Source organism: Berghia stephanieae, chromosome 5, assembly GCF_034508935.2.
Source record: "Berghia stephanieae isolate SIO BIC M18660-M18661 chromosome 5, UCSD_Bste_1.3, whole genome shotgun sequence".
Lineage (NCBI taxonomy): Eukaryota > Metazoa > Mollusca > Gastropoda > Nudibranchia > Aeolidiidae > Berghia > Berghia stephanieae.
Window position 1 is genome coordinate 17,788,310 of NC_088364.1, and position 25,501 is coordinate 17,813,810.

Below are 25,501 nucleotides of genomic sequence, written 5' to 3' on the forward strand. Positions count from 1 at the left end.
CTCACTTTTCTGAATTAAAAATTCACCCCATACACCGGAGCATACTCAATGTCTCAATCGTTTCGATGTTATATGTTTGTGTTGAGAATATTGGCTGTTAAGCTTAACTGCTGGTCAAAATTACTTCGCGATGGTGGTGTGCGAACGAATCGGCGGTCTCAAGAAGTGGGTGAGAGAGGGATCTAGAAATGACTTGGGTTTGAAACGAATATTTTTGTGTTCGTGGATAGCTCACACGGTAGAGCCACGCTCTCACCTGCCAGGCGGAGTTGTCGTACCAATAAGGTCGCAGGTTCAAACCCCACCACCGCCGCGAAAAATTTTTATTCTCTATTGTCTTCTGGCACTTTTCTACTCACTTCATATCTTGTTGTTACCAACATAAGTGCCTGCTCCACTCCCTTTTCTGAATTAAAAATTCACCCCATACACCGGAGCATACTCAATGTCTCAATCGTTTCGATGTTATATGTTTGTGTTGAGAATATTGGCTGTTAAGCTTAACTGCTGGTCAAAATTACTTCGCGATGGTGGTGTGCGAACGAATCGGCGGTCTTAAGAAGTGGGTGAGAGAGGGATCTAGAAATGACTTGGGTTTGAAACGAATATTTTTGTGTTCGTGGATAGCTCACACGGTAGAGCCACGCTCTCACCTGCCAGGCGGAGTTGTCGTACCAATAAGGTCGCAGGTTCAAACCCCACCACCGCCGCGAAAAAAAAAATTTTTATTCTCTATTGTCTTCTGGCACTTTTCTACTCACTTCATATCTTGTTGTTACCAACATAAGTGCCTGCTCCACTCACTTTTCTGAATTAAAAATTCACCCCATACACCGGAGCATACTCAATGTCTCAATCGTTTCGATGTTATATGTTTGTGTTGAGAATATTGGCTGTTAAGCTTAACTGCTGGTCAAAATTACTTCGCGATGGTGGTGTGCGAACGAATCGGCGGTCTCAAGAAGTGGGTGAGAGAGGGATCTAGAAATGACTTGGGTTTGAAACGAATATTTTTGTGTTCGTGGATAGCTCACACGGTAGAGCCACGCTCTCACCTGCCAGGCGGAGTTGTCGTACCAATAAGGTCGCAGGTTCAAACCCCACCACCGCCGCGAAAATTTTTTATTCTCTATTGTCTTCTGGCACTTTTCTACTCACTTCATATCTTAAGAGTTGGATGACCGTTTTGTAGGAGATTTCTTACAATATCGACCACTGCCAATTGCCAGGTACACATTCCCACGTAAGTAAAGTGGAGTAGTGTATATGTATGAAAGTGTACAACTCAAAGGCAATAACCCTGGAGTATCGTTTTATAATAATTGTCACCCATCCGTTCACTGATGACCCTCACTGACGCTTGACTTTTACGTGACAAGATTTCCAAGCCATTGATGTCACTTCTATTATTTCTCTTATTACTAATATTTAACTAGACTAGTTTTCCGTGATATTATGACCCAATATTTCTAAAGGCAAGTAAAGATTTATCTTAAATACCATTCTATAATATTATATTAGATTTGTGTGTGTGAAAAATATATTTCAAACTGTTACTGTCACTGCCCAATCTATCAAAAGCTGTGGTCTTCGTTGTTGTTCCTAATGTTGTTATAAATGGTGATGTAAAAAAAAATTCCCTTTATTCTTCCCAAAGGGGAAATTTGTCTTAAGGATCTATTCCAGTGGGATATTGAAATAACCCATGCGTCAGCCGCAGTGTAGCGCCGCAAAGTGAGCTAGAGCAAGGTCACTTGCTCAAGGCCCCACAGTGCATGCAGCGGTTATTAGAACTCGGTACATTTCGGATGCGAAGTACAGACCATACACCTGAGTAGCAATGACTTTGAAAATGTTTTTTTATTGTTTTGTTTTTTGTGTGTGGAAAATACTCGCTTAAATCAAAGCCCTATCTCCACTGAGTAAAAATCTTTTTGAATTTTGAAAATCCATTCATAGATTAAAAAGTTATGCAGTTTCAAAGGTGTCATTTATTTGGATGACCCCAAAGAAAGTAAAAACCTGGAAAATATTATGGGACGTTTTTATCTGGTTTGTGGCTGTATCTCGCTTAAACGTGGAATTAGAGATTGAAACTTGGCAATTTTATGGCAAATTTATCAGAAAATATGATGAAGACATCAGAAGAGTTCCAACTTGTATAGTTTTATAGGACACCTATAAGGCGGTATTATTACATTTTATTTTGATAAGAGAATGCTGTAACCGACCAGGTACTATTTTACACCTGAGTATGGTGAGAGAATGTGCGTAAAGAGCCTTCTCCGAGGACTCAAATTTGCGCAGTCAGAGCGGGACTTAAACCAGGGACCGGTCAGTCCAAAGGCTAATAACACATCACAAAGCCGCACAAGCCTAGTCCCGTTCCTGTCCCTCGATGCTTTTGAATTTAGATAAAGACTAAACACCAAGCGCGCCGCGTTTGGTCAGAATTGTTTTAACTCTCTCACCAGCCATTTTTAGAATTTCCCCCGAAAATGTATACCCACCCATCACAAAAATAGACTTTTCTTACTCAAACAAAAAAGTAACAAGCGCCTTCTATACAGAATGTTTTCGGCAAAATGAGCTGTACACCACAGTGTTTAGTATTTATAGCTGTAATCAAAGCATTTCTTTACATTTTGTGATATACAAGAGAAATCAAAATGAGAAAATTGTAGGTTGCATCGTAACGAATGTGACGATTTGCATATGGTTGGTAAGGAGAGGGTTAAGCTTTAAATACCTATCGATTGAAAGTGTCTTTAACTTGTCACATCTATCAAATCTGAGGCTTCTTTAATGATATTTTGATATTTGGGCGAATTGAGTTGTCATTTTAATCGATCGATATACAGTACCTAAGTTATCTAGTCAAAATGATAATTTAAAAAAAAAGTATTTCGTCTGAGTTCAGCAGTATTGATCTGGCTATCAATCTTTGCCAAAACCAAATCATCTTACGTCTGACTTCTACGTCATATCGTGTGTAGGTACACTCTTTGGCTTATTGTGTTGCCATTGTTTAAATCGTTTTCAAGTCATTCAAAGACATGAAAATATGGCCTTATGAAAAAGGAAACTCACAACAAAGACTGAATTAAAAAAAAAAAATTTATTTGTTTTTAAGGGGGGGAATCAAGAGGAAAGAAAATAGGAGAGGTGGTTTGGGGTGGGGCGTGGGGGAGCAGAAAGAGAAAAAAAATAATCGTCTTTTCATGTCTGATTGTAACTCCTCGGGCATGGATCTTCATTATCTTGATAAAAATGATTAAATTAAATGAACATCTATCTGCGCGCGCATGCATGAGTTTTCTTTGGTGTTTCAAAGGGTCAATATGGACCACGGACTCGGTGATTAAAAATTGTTTACTCAGACATGATTAACCAATAAAAAAAGGTATTTATGTCACTTGAGGCAGGCGTGTGTTGACTTATCTGGATATTTCTCACCCACGGTGATAATAGCAAACAATCTTTGATGGATAAGCTCTTTACTGAGTTCGAGAGAGAGAGAGAGAGAGAGAGAGAGAGAGAGAGAGAGAGAGAGAGAGAGAGAGAGAGAGAGAGAGAGAGAGATTGGTCTAATGGGTGTCAACCGTAAATTATAATAAGGAATAAAGATGGCGTCACCCAGCCTTTTGTTATTGTTTTTAGGCCGGCCAACAATAATAGTCGCGTATAGGGAATGAGATTAGCGGAAGAGTAGCGTCCCTTGATTGGACGTCACCCGCGGAAAAGTTATTAGAGAGAGAACATCCTCGCTTCCGGAGACACTTCACCGAAAGCGAGGCGAGAGAGACGCATGCGCAAAACCATGTTGACGTTCTCTCTTTAAGGTGATGTCCAATCAAGGGACGCTACTCTTCCGCTAATCTCATTCCCTATATTGGTCCCCAGAGTGCTAGTACATGAAGGCCTGAACGGGTGATTTGTACTTTGTGAAATTGATATAGTTCAATTCCTGCTTAGGAAATACATGAAGCACCGAGGAGCGTATCTGAGGTCCCGATGGCTGAGTTGATAGACCACTCGACTCACAGTCACAGCCAAAAGCACCATTATCGAGCCCGGTTCCCAGTGGTGATTGAGGAGTAGCAATGTTTTTATTACGGCAGAAAGTAATTTACGATGGACAGAGTCCTACCCAAAGAGTATTAAACTCCGGTCCCATAGCCCTTATAGTTATAGCTCAAAAGGACTAAAGTAAATTATAACATAAAATTGTAGTTTAACAATGAAGCCACGAAACTTGTTTTTTAAATTGGCACTTTTAATGAAAGTTTGATTCATTTCCCCCTTTTTTTAAAAATAAGTAGATACCATTTGAATCAAGTGGGTCGATTCATCAAACACTGAGCTAGCACGTAGACCAATCACTTAAAGTCCTATGGACAAACAAACCCGACAGATGGACTAGTACTAGTAGAGCTGCTTTTGTTCTCTACAACTTCTGTGACTTTTTTTTTGTGTGTGTCACTGACACAAGTGTCAGGAATTAACCGCTGATTGCGATCTTTCTTTTTTTTTTTCTTCCTTATTTAAAGCAAGTTAAGTTCACTTTGTTTTCTTTTATATCCTGTGTCCCAAAATAAAACACAATTTTAAATACAAAATATGGGCTCAAGAGAATTTTTCTTACCCATTCTGATTACCACCCGTTTGCAGCTTTTCATAGTTCTGGAGTTTCTAAGATATAAGTCAAACGAGTTGCAGTTTGTTTTTAAATCATTTTTATTAATAATATATGGCTTGATAATTTAATTGCGTTTCACACGTTTTATGCCACTAAAATCAATGCAGAATAATTTCAGACTTTTTAAAAACCGTGTAAGCTTTTCTTTTTTGTATGATGAAATTTGGACAGAATAACTCAACCCCGCCTCCCCCCTCCCCCACTTTATCAAACACACAATAAACTATTCAAATTGATGGTTATCTTGTTTTGTTTTGTTTTGTTTTTAAGGGTTTTTATGCGCATGCGACATATTTATGTCATTTCAGCGCCAGAAAAAAAGGAAGAGAATGGGATAGTAAAAAGATTTTATATTTAAAATTGAAAGCACACGAGAAAAAGTAAAACAAAGGTGAATGGTTCAAATATAGAACAGATGTAGATTCCAAGAGCATACTATCTGATTGTATCAGTACACTTAGTTGCAGATCACCTAAAACTCTCATCCAGCCATAAACACAGGATCCCACTCAGAGGCAAGCACTCAAATGTTTACAAACCGTTCTTTTTCAAAACAATACAAAACAAAATTACAATACATAATAGTGAGATGATTTACAAAGAAAAAATTATCATCTCCAAAAACTATAATTAATTATACATTTGACTGTTTCCCTCTCAACCAAGGACTCCGGCCAGGGTAGGAACAAAACCATGTAATCCCATTTCAAGACAAAAGACAGAAAGCAAGCTGAAAAAACATATATGGGGGATAGATGACACAGCAAGTAACCTCCTGCTCACCATTGGAGGTCAGAAGACCCCACCCACAAGGAGTATTGTTTGTTTGTTTTTAATGGTTTTACGGCGCTTGCAACACATTAAGGTCATATCAGCGCCAGTAAAAAGGAAGAAAATGGGATAGTTAAAGTTAAAAGTTCTAGAATAATAATTAAAGCTCCCAAGAAAAGGTAAGACAAAGGGGGATTTGTTCAAATAGGAAACAGATGTAGATTCCAAGAGCACACTATCAAAGTACTTAGTTTGAGATCACCTAAAAGTCTCATCCTGACAAGCACAGGACCCAACTAAGAGTAGTACACTCAAATGTTTACAAATCATATAATATGTAAACAAAACAATACAGTGCATAACAGAGATAATTTACAAGACAAAAAATATCATCTCCCAAAACTCTAACTATACATTTGAATGTTTCCCTCCCAGCAAGGGTATCCGGCCAGGGCCTGGAAACAACCAAGTAATCTCATTCCAAGACAAAGACAGAAAGCATTTTGGAAAACAGATATAGGAGGATATAAGACACAGTAAGTGCCTCTCTGCCCACAATGGGAGGAAAGGAACCCCACCCAACCACCAGGAGAAGGTGTGCGATTGTCATCTTATCTCATGTATATATACTTGTTGTCAGTCTGTTTTAACAGTTTTATGATACTTTCAATTACTTAAGGTGTGTCATTTCAGCGTCAGTAAAAAAAAAAAAAAAGGAAAATAATGGGACAATATCTAAAATGTTTACAATTGTAAATAAAATAAAAAACTTGTGACTTTCTGGCAGTGATGGGAGATTTCAGAGAATTAAACATCTGAATATTAGCAAAACAAGTTGACAAAAATACAAAAATGTACCAAATGTATTAAAATTTTCATTACGTGTAATATTTCTGGAACTTTTTCTTCCTCGGAGCTAATAGATATAACTAAAAAGGTTACATTTTAAAATGCACATATTGTTGTTCTCAAAATAATGGAGAAATTGAATTTTCTGTTTTATAACACAGATTGTTATATTATATCACATCACTAAAGGTCGCCAAAAAAATTGAATTCTTAACTCACTCAACCCTAACACCGACTATATCCGTAGTATACCCGGGGTTACTTGTACCCCATGCCTATTTATTACATTTTTCTGAGACAAATTATAGGCGTAATAACAAAGCTAATGTTTTTTAGTTTTTATACGTTAATGGTTGTTGAATTAAAATATCTATGTACATGCTCATTATTAATACATTTTTTCCAATTTTGAAAAGTGGAAAAAAACAACTCTAGGATGAGTGAGTTAAAACGCCTTTAAAATATCATCTCACTAGATATTCATCAGTATAATCTGTAATAATTTATTTGTTGGTTGAATCAAAGCAGTAAGTACATTGTACGTATATTGGTAGCTTAAAAGTGATCACACAATTAAGATAATTATTATTGGGTAATTTCAGACTACACACAAGTCGGGTCAGATAACACTTTGTGATAGGTCAGCATTTCATTGTTCCTGTCTGTTTAATAGGGATAAAGCTTTACTCCAAGGGCCTTATCACTCTAACAATGATACTAAAATGTCACACGGACTACTGACAAAAATGGCACGTAAAAGAGTACAATAAAGGCCTCTAATCATTATTTTTTAATCACCTTCAATGATCATTATAGAAAAAGCATAATAAATCAAACTCTTTATTGCTATCATTTTTAAACACTCAAAACATCAATATTATTATTATTATTATTATTATTATTATTATTATTATTATTCTTGTTGTTGTTGTTGTTGATGTTGTTGTTGCTGTTGTTGTTGTTGAGGTTGTTATGATTATTATCCACTTGATTGAAAATTAGTTACCAATTGTATAGTTCAACCACAAAGATCAATTTTGGTGATTAAAAAAAATAATATAAGGAATACAAAAATATTTCAAATAGCATCCATTAAATGACAGTCTAACAACCCCATAAATTGATTTGTCAAGTTATAATTTCTTCAAACATTCATATCTGGTTACAACTGTTGACTAAACGCTTTTCACAAAGAGAGCAGAAAGAGCGATGTGACTCATGCTCCAATATAGACGCATAGTCACATAGCTGTTACTGCTTTCCTGGGGAAGACAGTTGAATATAATGTCAGGACAGTAAATTGAACACCGACTATAAAGGGTTAATATGCCGCTACACAACCATCGGCCCTAGGATCCGATCCAGACCAGTAAATGAGAGGCAGTTGTTCTTGCATCGCTGCCTTTGACCACCAATTTCCTCGTGCAATGATTTGACCTCTGCCAAAGATCTTCAGACGATCTGTTCCTGATATGGTTCTTATATTACTGTGTCCTATATTCTTTAGTTTGGAAGCTGTCTCTTCCGAAATGCCTTCTTCTAGCATCAAATGGTCAAGGGTTGTTCTTGCACTGTAGAGTCAAAATTCAAATGAATGAAATTAGTAAATTATTCAACTTTACTTGACTTTTTTGTTCTTTTTTTTTTGTTTGTTTTGTTTTCACAGTGTTACCCGAGAAAAAAAAATGCACATAATGTCATCTAATGACAAAGGTATTACTACCTCTAAAAATTATTAATATTAAAAGAAATTAGATAGAATTTAAGTTTAATCTTGATTTTTTAAAATTATTATTTACGTTGAAGCTCCTTTCTGGATCCTGTGCTAGTATACAGGTTGAATTTTGACATAATATAAATCGAGACGCGTTGATTCATTGCTTTTAGGATCTACCTCTTTTTTCCTGACCTAGTTTTATTGTCCTGCTTATTTTTGCATTCTAGTAAGACAAAATAAACTCTAGATCTAAAATGTTTTATACTATCTCACCCTCTTCCTTTATACCAGCGCTGATATGACCTAGAAATCTTGCAAATACTATAAAAGTACCTCAATAAACAAGCAAAGAAACAAACAGATTTTGATTCCGATATTTTGTTTTTGCAAAAGTAAATTATTTTTTAGATACAGTTTGCATACCATACAGGATACAAATAAAGAATGTGAAAAATCAAAACAGTTTTTAAAAATCATAACTCGTTAATGTTGATTTAAATTTGGCCCTTTGATATCACCTATAATTGTCGCCAAGACAAAAACGTGGCATGTCCAGGGCTTCCTGTGGGTTATCACCGAATTCCAGCATGTTCAGTAAAACTTGTACGTGACCTTGTGGCTGCATGAATCCTCCCATCACTCCATATGACATGAGTAGCTCACCTTTGACAGTGAGGAAAAAGTATATTTTCAATTCCAGTTGTTACAGTATATTTTTTCTCTCCAATTTATACAAATCATTACAAAGACAATTATTGTGCAAAATACGTCTAATGTTTCATCTTTTTTTACCTTATTAAAAAAACATCTTTGTTGACACATTCAGTTCCTTGATAAAAATTAATCTTCATTGATACATAGACTTTCTTCATCAAAAATCATCTTTGCCTCCTAATCAAAAGCCGTTTAATTGTAATGCCTATATTCAATTGTGTATGCTTCATTATAACATTTCTTTGAGAGAGTAAAGGAGAAGGGAAACGGCCATAGAGGGATAAAAACAAAATATCAGATGTTAAAAAGTTAAAGTTGTTGTAAGAAAAATCTATATCAAATATAATTAGCAACCTGTTTTGGAGTCAGTAAGCATAGCTGGGATGATGGTATGAAAGGGTCTCTTTTTTGCTGCCAGAACATTTGGATGGGATGGTATCAGCGAGAAGCCACATGCACGATTCTTTAGGAAAATAAAATATGAGGAAAGGTGGCATATAAATGGAATAAATATTAGTCTAACACAGAAGGGAAAAATTTACAAGAATAATTATACAAGTTAATAAAAAAAGAAAAGTGAGCACCAGGCCCACAAATGCATAGTTTATCCCTGTTTCTGTTTCATAAAATACACAGTAACAATTATTTGCTTCCCTTTAGATATCAAACAAGTCCATCACAAAGTACTATCCACAATATCTAAAAGTCAGCTACCCAATCACTACCAAGTGGACAGAGGTGTTAGAAAAAAACATGTCAACAACACATGCAACTACAACACTTTTAGAGACACAATAAATACTTCTAATAATAATCAACAAATGCGTATTTGTAGCCAATACCAATACATCAGAAATTGACAACTGCTTTTATATATGTGGCCAACGTTAGGATAAATTAGTTGCTGGAAATGGAAGTTATAGCAACAAGTGAGAAACGTGTGGTTAATTTCTCTTCGTTATGATGAATAATAAATACTATTCCTTGCATTGTAAAAAAAATTGAGTTTGTCTTTCTCAAAATTCTATTTCTAAATTTTATCTATACCGTTTTAAGATGGTGGGTCACATATTTACATTGTAATGCATTTATCTATTTTTATATCAACACAAAGATTGGTTCTTCTATGTTTAAAATTAATAAATTACCCCATAAGAAATATTTTAAAAGCTTAAATTCAAATTAATTGATACCACTTATGGGTGTAGTATATTATCGAAAATAAAGATATTATAAAAGTAAGAATGGTTCAATAATTTTAGCATGATTTTGATTTGATGAAATTCCCTGCAATAAATACAGTAGTTAATTTCAAACAACTTAAACCGATCTGAATTCTATCTTTCTTCTTTCATTATAAATTATTTGATGTTGAAAATTCGTTATGCTTCCGTTTCTTTTCTTCCTTTTAAAATTATCATTCAGGTACGAGTAATTGGTATGGTAAAGATAAATTTGAAGTAAAAATAAACACCATCAAATGACGTAACTTTGCCTCAAGGGGAAACTTTGCCCCTGTCAGTCAGTTTTGCGCACAAAGTTTCAAGCATTTTAAGCCCTTTTGCAGTTTTTATTGTTTATTTCAAGGTTTGATTTCTCATGAAATGAAACAACTAATAGCAAAAAAACAAAACAAAAAAAAAAACAACAACAACAAGAAAAAAACTAAATAATAAAAATAAAACAATAAAATAAAATTTCCTTTATTCATCCTAAGGGGAAATTCTTTTTTAATATTTATTCCAAGAGGAAGCTGGAATAATAGCTCAGGCATCAGTCGCAGTGCAGTTGTTGAAGTGAGCTAGGGTGATGGGACCTGCTCAAGGCCTCACAGCGGAGCAAGGATTTAAACTCAGTATCTTTTGGGTATAAAGCAAAGACCAAAATGCAGTGGCAATATACAGTACTCACTTGATTCTGGCACACTCTCGGAAGAAGCAAAAAGCATGCTAGAATCTGAGTGTGCTGAAATCTGATGCCTAGGGGAAATAACTGCTTATTATGTAGATAAGATTTAGTCACCGGTTTCAGCATGCCGCATTGCAGAGCAAGCTGGAATTAGGAGTATAGAATCCAGTGAGCACTGTACTCTAATTAGTCTAAATCCAAAGAGGCAAAGTTTCCCCTTAGGCCAAATTGCTCCATTGACAGTTATATGCAAATTTCCCACTTTGGGAAATAGGCCTGTATTACCTGTAAAGAGAATCCACAGCCCTCAGGTACTATACCAGTTCCAAATACTTTAAAAGTACTATTGATAAAAGAACATGCATTGCCGTCCTTGTCTGCAGTTGTGAAATAAACAGTATCAGGACCGCTGGTGTTGTCGATGAGTCCCTTTTTAAGCTCAGATGGATCAATCGCCCTATAAAATATAGAAAATGTTGAAAATGAACTTTTTTTCAAGGTCTCTTTTAAGGACAGAAACACTTGTTTGATGCTTCGTATGTGTATGCATGGTTGTGTGTGTGTATCATAGGGGAGGAGGAAAGGGGAAAGGGGTTCTTCTCTGAGGACTTTCTGCTTTATTTCTATAATAAACTGCACCATGGCTGCTCACTTTTAGATGCTGTACTAAAGGGAAAATTCTCAATGAGATGAATAAAGGGAAATAGAATAGTTTAGAGCTGATCATAAAGTGTTAATCAACATTTTACTCACAAAATCAGTGAAGATTATGACATTCATTACCTGCACTCTGCCTTAACATTTCGCACTTTCTTCAATGTAGTAATAAGAAAGCAAATAAAGATGTCACCGTTTTGTTAATTAACATACCTATGTAGGTCAATACGATTCCAGAGCTCTGCTGCATAATCTTTGGAAAGTAATCGATCAAGAGGAATCTTTACATGATCTAGATCAGCACAATGGTTGAACGTTTCAGCAAAAGCAATTCTTAGGCTTTCAATGAGGAGATGGAGATAACTAGCGTGATCAAGACCTGAAAATCAAAGTTAAGGACATTCAAATAAAATGCTTAAATTTAACTCCATCCCTAAAATGATTTGTCAGTAAAAATATGTTTCACAGAAATCGAAGGGATTTGGTGGTCTTGGTGGCATTTTCATTTAATAGAAGCTATTTACAATAAAAATGAAATCAATGAATGCATGCTAATCAATAAGTACTATTAGAGGTTGATCATAGATTCTGACCCTTAGGTGTGTCAAACACAATAAGAATTATTATAAGACCACCCTTAATTATTTATTCATATGAATGAAATTCACAAAATTTTGCATTTCATAAAAACAATTAAGATGTAATGCTTAGATACCAATCACGTGTTCATGATTCTATGTAATTACCATTTGCTCACCAACCGAGGATCTGAATTAGGCAGTAAATACATTTACTCAATATCCCTCTATTTTTTTTGGGTAACCTCTCTTATACCGAAATAAAGAGTTATGTCTACACTGAAATAGTGCCAAACAATACTGATTAAAAGTGCTTCGGCATAGTCCAGCCAGACTGTGTAGCCAATGACACAAGCATTACATTTTAAAAGAAGAATTTTGCTGTATGCAAATTAAATGGAAAGTTATTTCATTGCCTTAAAACTAAGCGATAGCAGGACGGCTTCTTCTTTCGGATTATCAAGAGTTCTAAAAATGACACAGAGACATTAACATTTTGAAAGTTTTTTTTTGTGTAGTGGATTTATTTAGTTTCGACAGTTTCATTTAACTAATTTTAACTGAAAATTGGAGTTTTATTCACAGACTTAAAGCGATATAATAACTTAATGGATTAAATAATTTTAAGAATAGTTTGTGAAAATTAAAAGAAAGAAAAAAGACAGAGAGGAATTATAAAGGAACATTTTCAAAAATTAGGAATTCCAATAATAATGTTATTTAAGATTACTTTAGTTGGGAGGATATAGCCTTTCAGATCCATAAGGCCCGTGGAATCAGATTCATACCAGTTTCATTAGGCTAAATTATTGCATGCTAATCAAACTAGCTAATAAACCATTTTAAGTGATGGGTGGACAGAGACATTATACACCCCCCCCCCCCCCCCCCCCCCAAAAAAAAAAAAAAAATTAAAAAATAAATAAATAAAATAAATAAATAAACAAAAAAAAACAATATAAAAGAAAACTCGACTGCACATGAATTTGACACTGGTTCCATGGTTTGCGAGACACGTATTGTACTAACTGAACTATAGGAGAAAGTGGCAGATTCATAAAATCTAAAAGGAAATGGCACCCAAAAACAAAAAAAGGAACATTTTAAAATGTGATAAGAACTATGTATAAATGAAGTTATACCTTGAAGATCAAAACCCTCTAAAATATTCAAGGCTATCAACGCCACAATTCCTTGTCCATTGGGTGGTATCTCCCATAATCGTTTGCCCTTATAGTCTGTGTGAATGGGATCTACCACTGAAGTCTCATAGCTGGACAAATCTTCAAGGGTCAATACTCCTCCGTGGATTTTTACAGCATCTACAATTGACTTGGCTATTCTTCCTTCATAAAATCCTTTCTTCCCTTTTGATGCCAGTTCCTTTAAAGCAGAGAAAAGGGGGGCTGAATTAGCATGTGAGAATTATACAATTTTAATTATCTTAAGAGTGTGTATTTTACATAATGAATATAAGGGAGAGAAAGACAAGGTACACGAAAAACATAGAGGGAGGGAGAGGTTGTGGGTAGCCAATCAAGTTTGCAAATGAAAAATATCATAATCATACACACAGAGAGAGAGAGAGAGAGAGAGAGAGAGAGAGAGAGAGAGAGAGAGAGAGAGAGAGAGAGAGAGAGAGAGAGAGAGAGAGAGAGAGAGAGAGAGAGAGAGAGAGAGAGAGAGAGTGAGTGAGTGAGAGAGAGAGAGAGAGAGAGAGAAGAGAGAGAGAGAGAGAGAGAGAGAGAGAGAGAGAGAGAGAGAGAGAGAGAGAGAGAGAGAGAGAGAGAGAAAGGGGTGCTGGTATAAATAGGGAACTGTAAAACTCCTTGACCTTTGCAAGTGGGGGTTCGAGTTCACCCTAACTATATCATGTCCTACCATTTCATCAAGAGGTCAGTCACAGCGAAGCAAGGGTCATTCCAGTGAGCGATCTCTTAGTGAAAACCATAGATCTAGGTTCGAAATAATAACCAGATTAAATAGTAAAAACAATTCGGTTTCACCTTTAATGGAACAGCCTACCCGCTGGTATTTTAACTTTTGAGAACTATTCAGATATTTTAAAATGCATTGCAGACTATCAAAACAGGTACCATATTTTCTTTCTTTTCTTATTCTTTTTTTTTTTTTTTACATTGCACATCAACAGAAATACTATGTCTGAGTCAGTCGGCTTATTTGAAGAAAAAACAGATGTCATATAGATGAATGAATTAGTACATTGTTTCGAGACGATAATTAACTTACCTTTAGCACCGATGCCAGATGAGGATTCTTCATAATATCCCCATGTCTTGGGGCCTTTCCATTCAACAGAAGATCCTTTCCATGAATATTAGATTCTCGTTGCAGCAAGCTTGACGCTAAAACCAATAAAATGAAAAGAGCTTTATTACTAAGAATGGGATTCCAGAATGAGGTTTACTAGGGTCTGAACAGTTCAATATTGGGGGGGGGGGGGGGGGGTTTGGGGGTAAAATTACCTTTAGTTTACAACAACAACAAAAAAGGAATGTATTCAATAGAGATCTAAAGAACAAAATGTTGCATTCGAAAAAAAAAAAAAAAAAGAAGCAAAATTGACCATTAAACAACATTTCAACTCTTTAATTAAGAGTAACCTAGTGTTCTGACCCAAATCTATCCCCACATTGTGTCATTGTTTTCACCACAAGATCACTAGCTGTAATCAGACACAGCCTTTATCACTTTTGCTGCTGTTTTGGTGAAAATATTTCTGTAATTATCTAAATGAAATTATATTTTTCTGTTCTTTTACCATTGTTGAAAAATACCAGTCTTTCTGACAGAAATTAGACGGTGAAGCCCACTTAAAACGATATCCGTAATATCAACATCCTCTATGACATGGTGTCTACGTCTGAAATAAAGAAGTCACTATAATGACATACATTTTGGTAAAAATGCTGTATTGTGTCATCAATTTAACATTAATCGAAAGTCAAGGCAAAACTTCCGGTCCAAATAATATCCCATACTCGTTGCCAATGAAAATGTTTGATTGGCTGATAAGTATCCAGGCCCCCCGGACCTGTTGACAAATGCTTGTTGAGGCAAAGGGAGACAAAAAAAACTAGCTTTCTCATGCTTAGCACTGCAATTGCACAAGCATTTACCAGCCAGTTAAATGCAGTGGTACTCATTTACGTTCTAGATGTCGACAAGCTAGTGAATGCTCCTCAACAATGGAACACCCCTCAGTTATAAGATACTGTGCTATCAAATTGTTATTGTTATCTCTCATCACTGATCATGCATTTGGTATGAAAATGAATTACAATGTCCACTCCTACTTCAATCGAGTTGAAGAGTAGAGAGCTGACTATAATGCCTTTGGCATGTAAGCGAGCGCTATTACAGTTGACCAGCTAGTGAATGCTTGTGCAACTCACAGCACACCTCAGCTAACTTTTTGTCTTGCTTTGCCTCACCTACAGAACAGGCCTCAGGATTTCCCGCAAGAGTTTGACCATGATCATCATGAACCGGGAGAAAATCAAACAGGATGGATTTTGAACCAAAAATGAAAAATAAAAAGCAGTGTCTGCCGAAGAATGCTGATGTCAATGCAGCAGTGCTGATAGAGTTTGAGCAGAGTCAAGTGATCAATGCACTGACATCATAACCTATCATTATAGACCAGGCAAAGATAATTGTAGACAAACTAGGAGCGACGAGTTTTCAAGAAATCTATGGCTGCCTTTGTCCTTTCAAGAAGTGACATGGCACTATTATCAAGATAGCCAGTGTTTCAGTTGAAACTGCCACTGTAGACGGTTGGTAAAAGATAGACAAAATGAAAATTAGTTATATATTGATAAATTAATTGTTTTTATATCTATGGATATATAAACAATTTATTTTGATTGTTGACATAAGGGACAAGAAGGGATGTGTTTGTTTTGATTTTACTTAGAAGGCTGTTGAAAGGGAAAGGTATGTGTTGTGTTTTTAATTGAATGATTATTTTTTGCTGATGATCAGTAGTAAATGAATTTCAAAGTGTCCATACTTGAATTGCACTTGGAAAGAATGAATTTAAATATTTACATACCTGATTCCCATAGTTGTGCTGTAATTTGTTGTACAGGAAAGCCTGATGCAGCCAGGTGGATTGCAGGACTTAGTATTTCATTTAAAGACAGCTGCGGAATTTTATATAAATGTTGTTTTTTTAAATAAAAGGTAAAACTCGTAATTCAGTCATTTTGGTACAGTGTGACTAAAAATCTTGTAGTATATCTTATTACCCTATTCTGACTGTTAAAGATAAACAGTCCCAGTCTCTATGATGATTTGAGATAAATGTTGTAAGTAGGGTCAATGTTGTCAAATTGACATTTGAATATATTAGATAAGGATGGTTAGTAAAATGTAGAAAATCAAATGCAAGCTAATTTAAATTAGACAAATGTGGTTGAGTCCCCTTCTTTCCTAAGAGAGAAGTCATCAGTTCTCGCTACAATTCAACTTTTAAAAGTGTTTTTCTTTTTTGATAGAATGAATTAAATTGCTTGAGGATTTCTATTCTCCCATCCAATTGTGTAATAAATATAATATAGGTTGAAATAACAAAGATTTTATAATTTAAAATGCAACAAACAATAGGATGCATATGACTGAATGTTTGTTGTCTGTAAAAATGCATTGTAGTATAAATCATCAAAACATATCACATGTAACAGTTCTGCTAGAGTGGACACTTTAAATATAGTGAGACATAGTATTCACGATTTTGATGAAAACCGTTTTATTTTGCATAGATTGGTTTGCATGCATTAAAATAAAAGCATTTTTTAAAAATCTGCTCACCTTTCCAGACCCAAATTTCTCCACAGTGTCAACCCAGGTGGCAGCAGCGCCTGGCACAGTCACAGCCAATCCATGAGTATCAGGAATGGGGCAGCCTTCTCCAAAGCCTTCGGATTTCACCAAATCCAAGGAAACATTTGATGATGAGTGACCACTGTAATGCAGATAAGTTATATAAAATGAAAATAGAAACTTGGATAAATTCCAGTTCTATGGGCTTCGTGATCTTGAGGGACTTAGGGAGGAATGGATTGATTTTACTTATGATAACAGGATATGTTTTTTGTATCATTCTTCTTCTTCTTCTTCTTCTTCTTCTTCTTCTTCTTCTTCTTCTTCTTCTTCTTCTTCTTCTTCTTCTTCTTCTTATTATTATTATTATTATTATTATTATTATTGTAGTAGTAGTAGGCATCCTTCCGTCTCAAGAGACGATGGTTTGCGCCCTGTATGACTTTAGTCTCATCAGTCCTGTTGAGAGCAACGACAGGTGTGACTCAGCAGACCAATCCTTGCATGGCAGTCTCTACCGCAGTTGTTGCACACGTAGTTTGACTGTGTGTTTGGTATTTGGATATTTGGATCTGCTGCCTCTCTTTCCTCCTTGTTCTCCTCTCCTCAAACTTCATCTTTCTCCTCTCCTCACACCTCTTCACTCCCTCCATCACTGCATATCTCCAGCTGCTGCGGTCGTCAGCAAGCGACTCCCAGGTGTTTGAGTCGATGCCTGTCAATTTCATGTCTCGTTTGCAGACATCATAGAAGTGCAGAGCTGGACAGCCAGTTGGTCGCCGTCCAGATGCTAGTTCACCGTACATGATGTCTTTTGGTATGCGTCCATCGTCCATCCTGTGTACGTGACCAAGCCATCGCAAACGTCGCTGACAGAGCATGAGATGCATACTGAGGGAGTTCGCTCTTTCTAACACTGCATTGTTAGTGAGTCTGTACTGCCACCTGATGCCGAGAATTCGTCGTAGACAGCGAATGTGGAAGTTTTCCAGGCGGTTCTCCTGTCTGGCATATGTTGTCCAGGATTCACTGCCATACAGTAGGCTACTGAGTACACATGCCTGGTATACTCTGAGTTTGGTGTTCAAAGTGAGTTGGTTGTTGGTCCACACTCTCTTGCTCAGTTGTGCCATGACAGCGGCAGCTTTGGCGATGCGCTTGTCTAATTCTGCATCAAGTGAGAGGTTGCTGGTGATGGTTGTGCCCAGGTATGTGAAGTGATCAGTGACTTCTAGGTCCTCGTTGTCCATGTAAATTGCTGGTATAGAGGGGACATCCTGACACATTACATTTGTTTTCTTGATGCTGATCGTCAGCCCGAATTCCCTGCATGTGTGGGAAAACCTGTCCATCAGCTGCTGAAGGTCTTCCTCGGTATGCGCGCATAGAGCTGCATCATCTGCAAATAGCATTTCCCTTATGAGGACTGTGCGGACCTTGGTCTTTGCTCTCAGCCGTGCCAGATTGAACAGCTTCCCATCACTTCTGGTGTGTAAGTGGACTCCTTCTGCGGACTCTTTGAATGCAAACTTCAGCAGTAAGGAGAAAAATATACCAAACAAAGTCGGTGCGAGGACACAGCCTTGTTTCACGCCGCTGCGCATGGGGAAGGGTTCAGAGGCTCCACCGTCATAGCTGATAGTGCCCTTCATGTCGTCGTGGAAAGAGGCAATGATGCTAAGCTGCTGAGGAGGACAGCCAATCTTCTTTAGCAGCTGGAAAAGGCCCTTCCTGCTAACAAGGTCAAATGCCTTTGTCAGGTCAATAAATGCAATGTAGAGGGGCATCTGCTGTTCTCTGCATTTCTCCTGAAGTTGACGTACTGAGAAGATCATGTCCACTGTCGACCTCTTGGCTCTGAAGCCACACTGCGACTCTGGGTAGATACGTTCGGCGAGGACTTGCAGTCGAGCGAGGACAACGCGCGCAAAGACTTTACCCACAATGCTCAGTAGAGAGATTCCCCTATAGTTATTGCAGTCACTATGGTCTCCTTGTTTTTGTAGAGGGTGATAATCTTGACATCGCGCATATCCTGGGGTACCTTGCCTTCTCTCCAGCAAAGACACAGGAGTTTATGTAGTGGTTCCAAGAGGGCTGGCTTTCCACATTTGATGATTTTGGGTGGAATGCTGTCGTCACCGGGTGCTCTGCCACAGGCCAGAGCATCGATTGCTTTGCTGAGCTCCTCCATAATTGGTTCTGCGTCTAGTTCTTCCAGTACTGGCAGTTCTTCAATTTCGTCTAACGCTTTTTGGGTGACAGAGTTTTCTCTGGCATAGAGTTCCAAGTAGTGCTCTACCCATCTTCCCATCTGCTTGTCCTTGTCTGTGATGGCTTCCCTGTCTTTGATTTAATAGGCGCAGTTTTCTTTGTAGATTTGCCTGTCGCCTGTTTGATGCCCTCATACATGGCCCTTATGTTGCCACTGTCAGACGCTTGCTGGATGTTGTCCGACAACTGAAGCCAGTAGTCGTTGGCGCAACGTCGAGCTGTTTGCTGTGCTTTGCTGCGTGCAGCTCGCAACGCCTGCAGGTTCCTCTGACTTGGTTCATGTTTATAGTTGACAAGTGCGCTGCGCTTGGCATCAATGACTGGCTCCATCTCAGTAATGCTGGCTTCAAACCAATCTTTGTTCTTGCACTCCTTTTTGCCATATGTCAGAACTGTAGTGCTGTAAATGGCGTTTCTAAGAGAGTTCCAGCTGTCCTGTGCGTTTTGTTCTGCTTTTCTATGAGCTGTGTTGAGAATCTTCTCAAGTTGCTCGTTGAACTCTATATTCTTTTCTCGGTAAGCTGTCTTGCTGATGTTGATCCTGGGCTGGCCCTTTCTCTTTGAGTGATGAAGTTTCTTTGGTGTCAGCTTCACCCTTGTGACAACCAAGGAGTGATCGGTGTCGCAATCAGCGCTTTGATAGGACCTGGTGTTACAAACATTGTTAAGAGAATCGCGCTTTGTGATGATCATGTCCAGCTGATGCCAGTGTTTTGACCTTGGATGCCTCCATGACACCTTGTGACATGCCTTGTTCTGAAAGTAGGTGTTTGTCACGCATAGTTTGCGATAGCAGCAGAGTTCAAGAAGCCTCTGACCATTCTCATTCATCTTTCCTATGCCGTGGTGCCCGAAAACGGTTGGCCATGAATCTTTGTCGGACCAACTCGCGCGTTGAAGTCGCCAAGAAGGTAGATGTGCTCTACTTCTGGGATATTGTTGACAATGGCGTCTAATGACTCATAGAATTGGTCCTTTACTTCAACCGAAGCTTGCAGTGTTGGGGCGTAGACGCAAACAAGGTTCACCGAACCCTGCATGGATGACAGGCGCAGCTTTAAAATTCTCTCTGTGCCGTCTGTTGGCAGTTCAATCATAGGAAGTAATGTATGGCGTATTGCAAATCCAACACCGTGCTCCCTAACGTCTTCTGTGCCTTTTCCTTGCCAGAAGAATGTTAAGTGTTTCTCCTTCAGGGATCCCTCTCTGGGAGTCGCGTTTCCTGCAAGGCTGCTATGTCGATGTTCAGTCTGTTAAGTTCATGATCAATTACTGCTGTTTTTCGAGCATCGTCCATGGCCTGAAGGTCATCTGTCAGTCCTGAGCGCATAGTTCTTACATTCCAGCTTGCTAATCGAAGAGCTGGGGACTTCGTTTTCTTTTTCATTTGCTTGCCTGGTACACAGTTTAACGATCCACTTGTCAAGCTTGCAAGCTCTAAGCTCCAGGCACCCTCTGAAGCAAGCAGATCGTGGCCGGTCAACACCTTTCTGGCTGGGGGCTGCCCAGCTTGGGGCGGGCGGTAGCTGACCAGTAGGATTACGATGATCCCTCCCACCGTCGAAGACAACCCGTAGCGTCCAACTCTACGCCAATTGAACAAGGACTTATCACTCGTAGACTGCTGTCTTCCGTGTTGTTACTCTTCACCGGTGAAGGTGAGACTGGAGTGTCCTCTCCAGGGCGATCCTGGACTGCCCAGTAACCAGAACCTCCCTCTCTTCCTCCCTGGTGTGGTCCAAAGGATCGCATAGCGATACGTTTGGCATCAGTTTGGATGCAGATTTCTGTTAGGTTTACTCCTTAGCCTTTCCTCCTCCCGAAGTATCCACAAGGCAGTGGAGCCATACATCAATGGCTGGGGAAAGTATGAGTTATAGGGGTAGATTAAGAAAAGTAAGGACATACAGAAGACACCACACTACAGAATGAGTGACACTACAGAATGAGTGTGAGGTGGGTGGGTGAGGAGCAGAGCGTGTACCACTCACCGGTGGGTTCTGACTCCTGCATTTTAAGAGGAAGGGGTCCCACCTACTCCCTAACCCGGTTATACCGCCGGGGACTCGGTCGCGCCCATAACAAACTCAGTAGAAACAGGGAACACCACGGGAAGGTGCTGTTATGGACACAATAATGCATGAGAGGCCATATGCAATAATCTCTGTCAGACAGGATTATGCGGCGATCAATGCACCTGGAAATGAGAGGTGTTGGGTTCGAAATGCACATCAATTTCCTTTCAGCAAGCGGGACGTCCGGCCCAGACCTTGCAGCTCCCTTATTATTATTATTATTATTATTATTATTATTATTATTATTATTATTATTATTATTATTATTATTATTATTATTATTATTATTATTATTATGTTAAACTAGTCCAGTTACAACTTTCAATTTAAAAGATCAATTAGTCTTTGACAGTTGTAACTAAATACTGATAGAAGAATGACAACAGTAAGATTATATTAAAATATGTCAATATTGACAACTTCCACTTAACTTTGGGAAGAGCATGCCATTCTTTGAAAAAAATAAAGCAAAAGGAAACAAAGGAAAAATATACAAGACAATTGGTTATAACGAGAGCTCGAGAATAACGAGAATTTATGCTTGGAATGGAAGTTCTCGTTATAAATTGAGTTCCACTGTACCATTTTGAGACTATTGATCACATTTTCTCCCAGACACTGTTACAGAGAACTCATAATGAATTAAAAATCCAAGAGAGCTTGAATTTTACCTTCCATTAAGACCATGAACTTTTTTATTCTTGGCATCATAAAACAAACAAAAGGCATCCCCACCCAATCCTGTGCTCATGGGTTCTGTAACTTGGAGGGCTGCAGCAATGGCAACAGCTGAATCAGCAGCATTTCCTCCAGCCTTCAGTATGTCTTTTGTAGGAATGATGAAGAGGAAATTTATTATGTGCGATTAGCTACGATTCAAACAAAATAATTGAAAAAAAAAGATGATGATGATGACGGCGACAACATCAACAAGAAAAATAACTACATAATAAATCAAAATACCAATTTAACTTTTAACCATTCTGCTGCAAAGACATCTAGCATTGTCAAAAATAAGGATGCATAAGAAATTTAAACAAGCTGTTTTTTGTTGTTTTTTTTTTGCTTATATAGATATATTTCTAGATTATAATTATAGATCAACATTTTAATAGAGATTATAAATAGTCATAGGTAAGGTATCTTATATTATTACTGCTCAAGACCATGCCCGAAAACACATGTTTCATCCGTGTTATTCTTGCATTGTCCACTCAATCATTATAATACAAGGTCTCCATTGCTTCAGATTAGTTTCACTTTAATTTGAAAGACGACATTTAGCAGCAACAGGATGACACTAATATAAATGAACCAAAATAGCTAAGTTTGTAGAGCATGTGCCTCCCCAGGAAAGGGAACAGTTTGGTGTTTTTTTTTGCTTTTTGGTAAAAACAATTTTGAAATCTTAATGTTCGGACTGAAATAATCAATGGTATATTCTATTACCTAATCCAATGGAAGAGGCCAGTGGATTGGAACTTGCTACGCTTCCATTTTTACTTAGGACAACAGAACGTCTTGAGATGAATTCAGAATCTCTTCTTTTCATAATCTAAGGAGGGAGTATAAAAAATTATATATTATAATCAATGTAATAACAATAATGGTAATTGTGATTTGTTAATTGAAGTGCACGCAATTTTTTGGACTCTGTGCTAAAGGGTGTAAAAACGATAATTGAACAGAGGAGAGACATTTGTCTTGTCAAGTGAAAAAGCCGGCAGAAAGGGTGGATATTGATATTTGATTGTTATTTCGCGTAGATTAAATCACAGTAATGTAACACACAAGATGGCCTGAAATCTCCCAAATTATTTTAATTCAGCAAAAACGCCAGTAATTTGAAGAGGATGTATTAGAAATAGGAATTTGGTATAGGCAGGGATTAACTGAAAGATGCTAACACATTATATATTCCAAAACTAGAGATTATAGATAGAATAACAAATTGGAGTTCAAAATAAAGACAATTATATTAAAAATTCACAAGTAAATTACAAATTAAGATGAAGTGATTTTGTTTTGCAGTCCCCAGTTCACAAATTCCCAGTAAGCAAATGTGATGAGTTATTTGCGCTTGCTCTAGCGCCTGTTTCAAAACCACTTCAAATGATAAATGGATAACAATATTTATAATATAAATACAATATAAAGGCCAAATAACACTAAAGATGCAACACGAACTGTTTCTTAGCCAATTGACACTTAGATAACCACGCCTCTCGGACAGTCGTCATAATGTAAAGAATGGCAGTGATTGGTAAACATAGCAAACTGCACAGGTTTTACTATCAATGGTATGTGTCTTAGTAAAATACCCACTATTCTTCAGCATGATCAATAGAACCAACAAATTTGTCGTATTCAAAAGACGGAGATATTTCTAAATTGGCAAAGCAACGACAAACATTGGGTGTCTCCCATTCCTGGGGTTATAAAAAAAAAATAAAAAGAAGAAAGAAAAAAAAATAGAACCAACAAAGAAAACTCTAAATATGTGTAAATCTAAACTTTTATATATGATCGAGAAAATTGTGTGATAAATAGTCACCCACTTGGCGGTATAAAAAGAATAACAATGATTAGAGGGAGGTCGATATCATTCACGTTATTGTGTAAAAGCAACCAACTATGTTTGTCCGAACACGTATGAAGGTGTGTCGAAAATACATGTCCTGATTGGTCAAAAATCTACTGGATTCAATAGTCTGATGTCACGTCGCCCGGCAACGGCGGCCATCGTGGTTCTAAACAAAGAAAATCTGTACTTTTTATTCTTCATGCTGGGTAGAATTTTTCATGTCTTGTGATCAGAATGTGTAAAAGTCAAAACATGATCAGATTTATATTTTTTTCCCCTCTGGATCCGCTTTTGTGCTCATCGGAGAAATATTTCATAAGGGCGTCCGCCATTGTTCCGATAGTTTAGATTTAGAGCCAGTTACTGTTACCATGCGTAATGCGTCATTACGAGCGAAGTGACGTTACGACTGTTGAAGAGTAATACTGAATGCGTTCCAAATTGGGAAACCTATCCATTGTTAACAGGACGCTACGTCTTACACCTCCCTATCCGTCTCGGTCCGCATCTACTTCATGTCCATACTACTACTACTACCTGTCCAATTGGCTGCATATTATTTCCCGTTGAACAATTCTCCTTTCTCCTTGCACACAATTTAAAGTCAGAAGTTTGTTATTGTTTTTAGCCGACTCGTTACCGAAAGCCAAAAGGGTCAAAGTGTGATTCTCTGACCTATAAACCAAGTCTGATCACTCTGCCATCTTTTTTGCCATTTTTATATTTAATGCCAAATTTCTAAATCTTGGTATATTCCATTTATCAACAAGATATGAAGTGAGTAGAAAAGTGCCAGAAGACAATAGAGAATAAATTATTTTTTTTTATTTTTTTTTATTTTTTTTATTTTTTTTTCGCGGCGGTGGTGGGGTTTGAACCTGCGACCTTATTGGTACGACAACTCCGCCTGGCAGGTGAGAGCGTGGCTCTGCCGTGTGAGCTATCCACGAACACAAAAATATTCGTTTTAAACCCAAAGTCATTTCTAGATCCCTCTCTCACCCACTTCTTGAGATCGCCGATTCGTTCACCACCATCGCGAAGTAATTTTGACCAGCAGTTAAGCTTAATAGCCAATATTCTCATCACAAACATATAACATAGAAACGATTGAGACATTGAGTATGCTCCGGTGTATGGGGTGAATTTTTAATTCAGAAAAGTGAGTGGAGCAGGCACTTATGTTGGTAACAACAAGATATGAAGTGAGTAGAAAAGTGCCAGAAGACAATAGAGAATAAATATTTTTTTTTTTTCGCGGCGGTGGTGGGGTTTGAACCTGCGACCTTATTGGTACGACAACTCCGCCTGGCAGGTGAGAGCGTGGCTCTACCGTGTGAGCTATCCACGAACACAAAAATATTCGTTTCAAACCCAAAGTCATTTCTAGATCCCTCTCTCACCCACTTCTTGAGATCGCCGATTCGTTCACCACCATCGCGAAGTAATTTTGACCAGCAGTTAAGCTTAATAGCCAATATTCTCATCACAAACATATAACATAGAAACGATTGAGACATTGAGTATGCTCCGGTGTATGGGGTGAATTTTTAATTCAGAAAAGTGAGTGGAGCAGGCACTTATGTTGGTAACAACAAGATATGAAGTGAGTAGAAAAGTGCCAGAAGACAATAGAGAATAAATTTTTTTTTTTTTTCGCGGCGGTGGTGGGGTTTGAACCTGCGACCTTATTGGTACGACAACTCCGCCTGGCAGGTGAGAGCGTGGCTCTACCGTGTGAGCTATCCACGAACACAAAAATATTCGTTTCAAACCCAAAGTCATTTCTAGATCCCTCTCTCACCCACTTCTTGAGATCGCCGATTC

At 37.7% G+C, this 25,501-nt stretch overlaps 1 protein-coding gene across 2 annotated transcripts in view; it reads right to left on the minus strand.

The window, feature by feature from the left end:
• Nucleotides 1-4,719: 4,719 nt before the first annotated feature.
• The window catches only part of LOC144972526 (glutathione hydrolase-like YwrD proenzyme), a 29,116-nt gene continuing 8,334 nt past the window's right edge, over nucleotides 4,720-25,501 (minus strand). Inside the window, exons 1-12 of one of the 2 annotated variants that reach the window (XM_078913844.1) lie at nucleotides 24,212-24,338; nucleotides 22,540-22,645; nucleotides 21,762-21,915; nucleotides 16,730-16,883; nucleotides 15,972-16,062; nucleotides 14,144-14,259; nucleotides 13,036-13,276; nucleotides 11,529-11,694; nucleotides 10,944-11,115; nucleotides 9,105-9,213; nucleotides 8,555-8,699; nucleotides 4,720-7,890 (exon numbers count right to left, since the gene is read on the minus strand). In XM_078913844.1, the coding sequence (XP_078769970.1) occupies nucleotides 7,641-7,890; nucleotides 8,555-8,699; nucleotides 9,105-9,213; nucleotides 10,944-11,115; nucleotides 11,529-11,694; nucleotides 13,036-13,276; nucleotides 14,144-14,259; nucleotides 15,972-16,062; nucleotides 16,730-16,883; nucleotides 21,762-21,915; nucleotides 22,540-22,645; nucleotides 24,212-24,229 (1,722 nt within the window). In that variant the 5' untranslated portion in view covers nucleotides 24,230-24,338 and the 3' untranslated portion in view covers nucleotides 4,720-7,640. Of the gene's footprint in view, nucleotides 7,891-8,554; nucleotides 8,700-9,104; nucleotides 9,214-10,943; nucleotides 11,116-11,528; nucleotides 11,695-13,035; nucleotides 13,277-14,143; nucleotides 14,260-15,971; nucleotides 16,063-16,729; nucleotides 16,884-21,761; nucleotides 21,916-22,539; nucleotides 22,646-24,211; nucleotides 24,339-25,501 lie in introns of those variants that run through there. The other variant, XM_078913845.1, reaches the window with a different exon arrangement.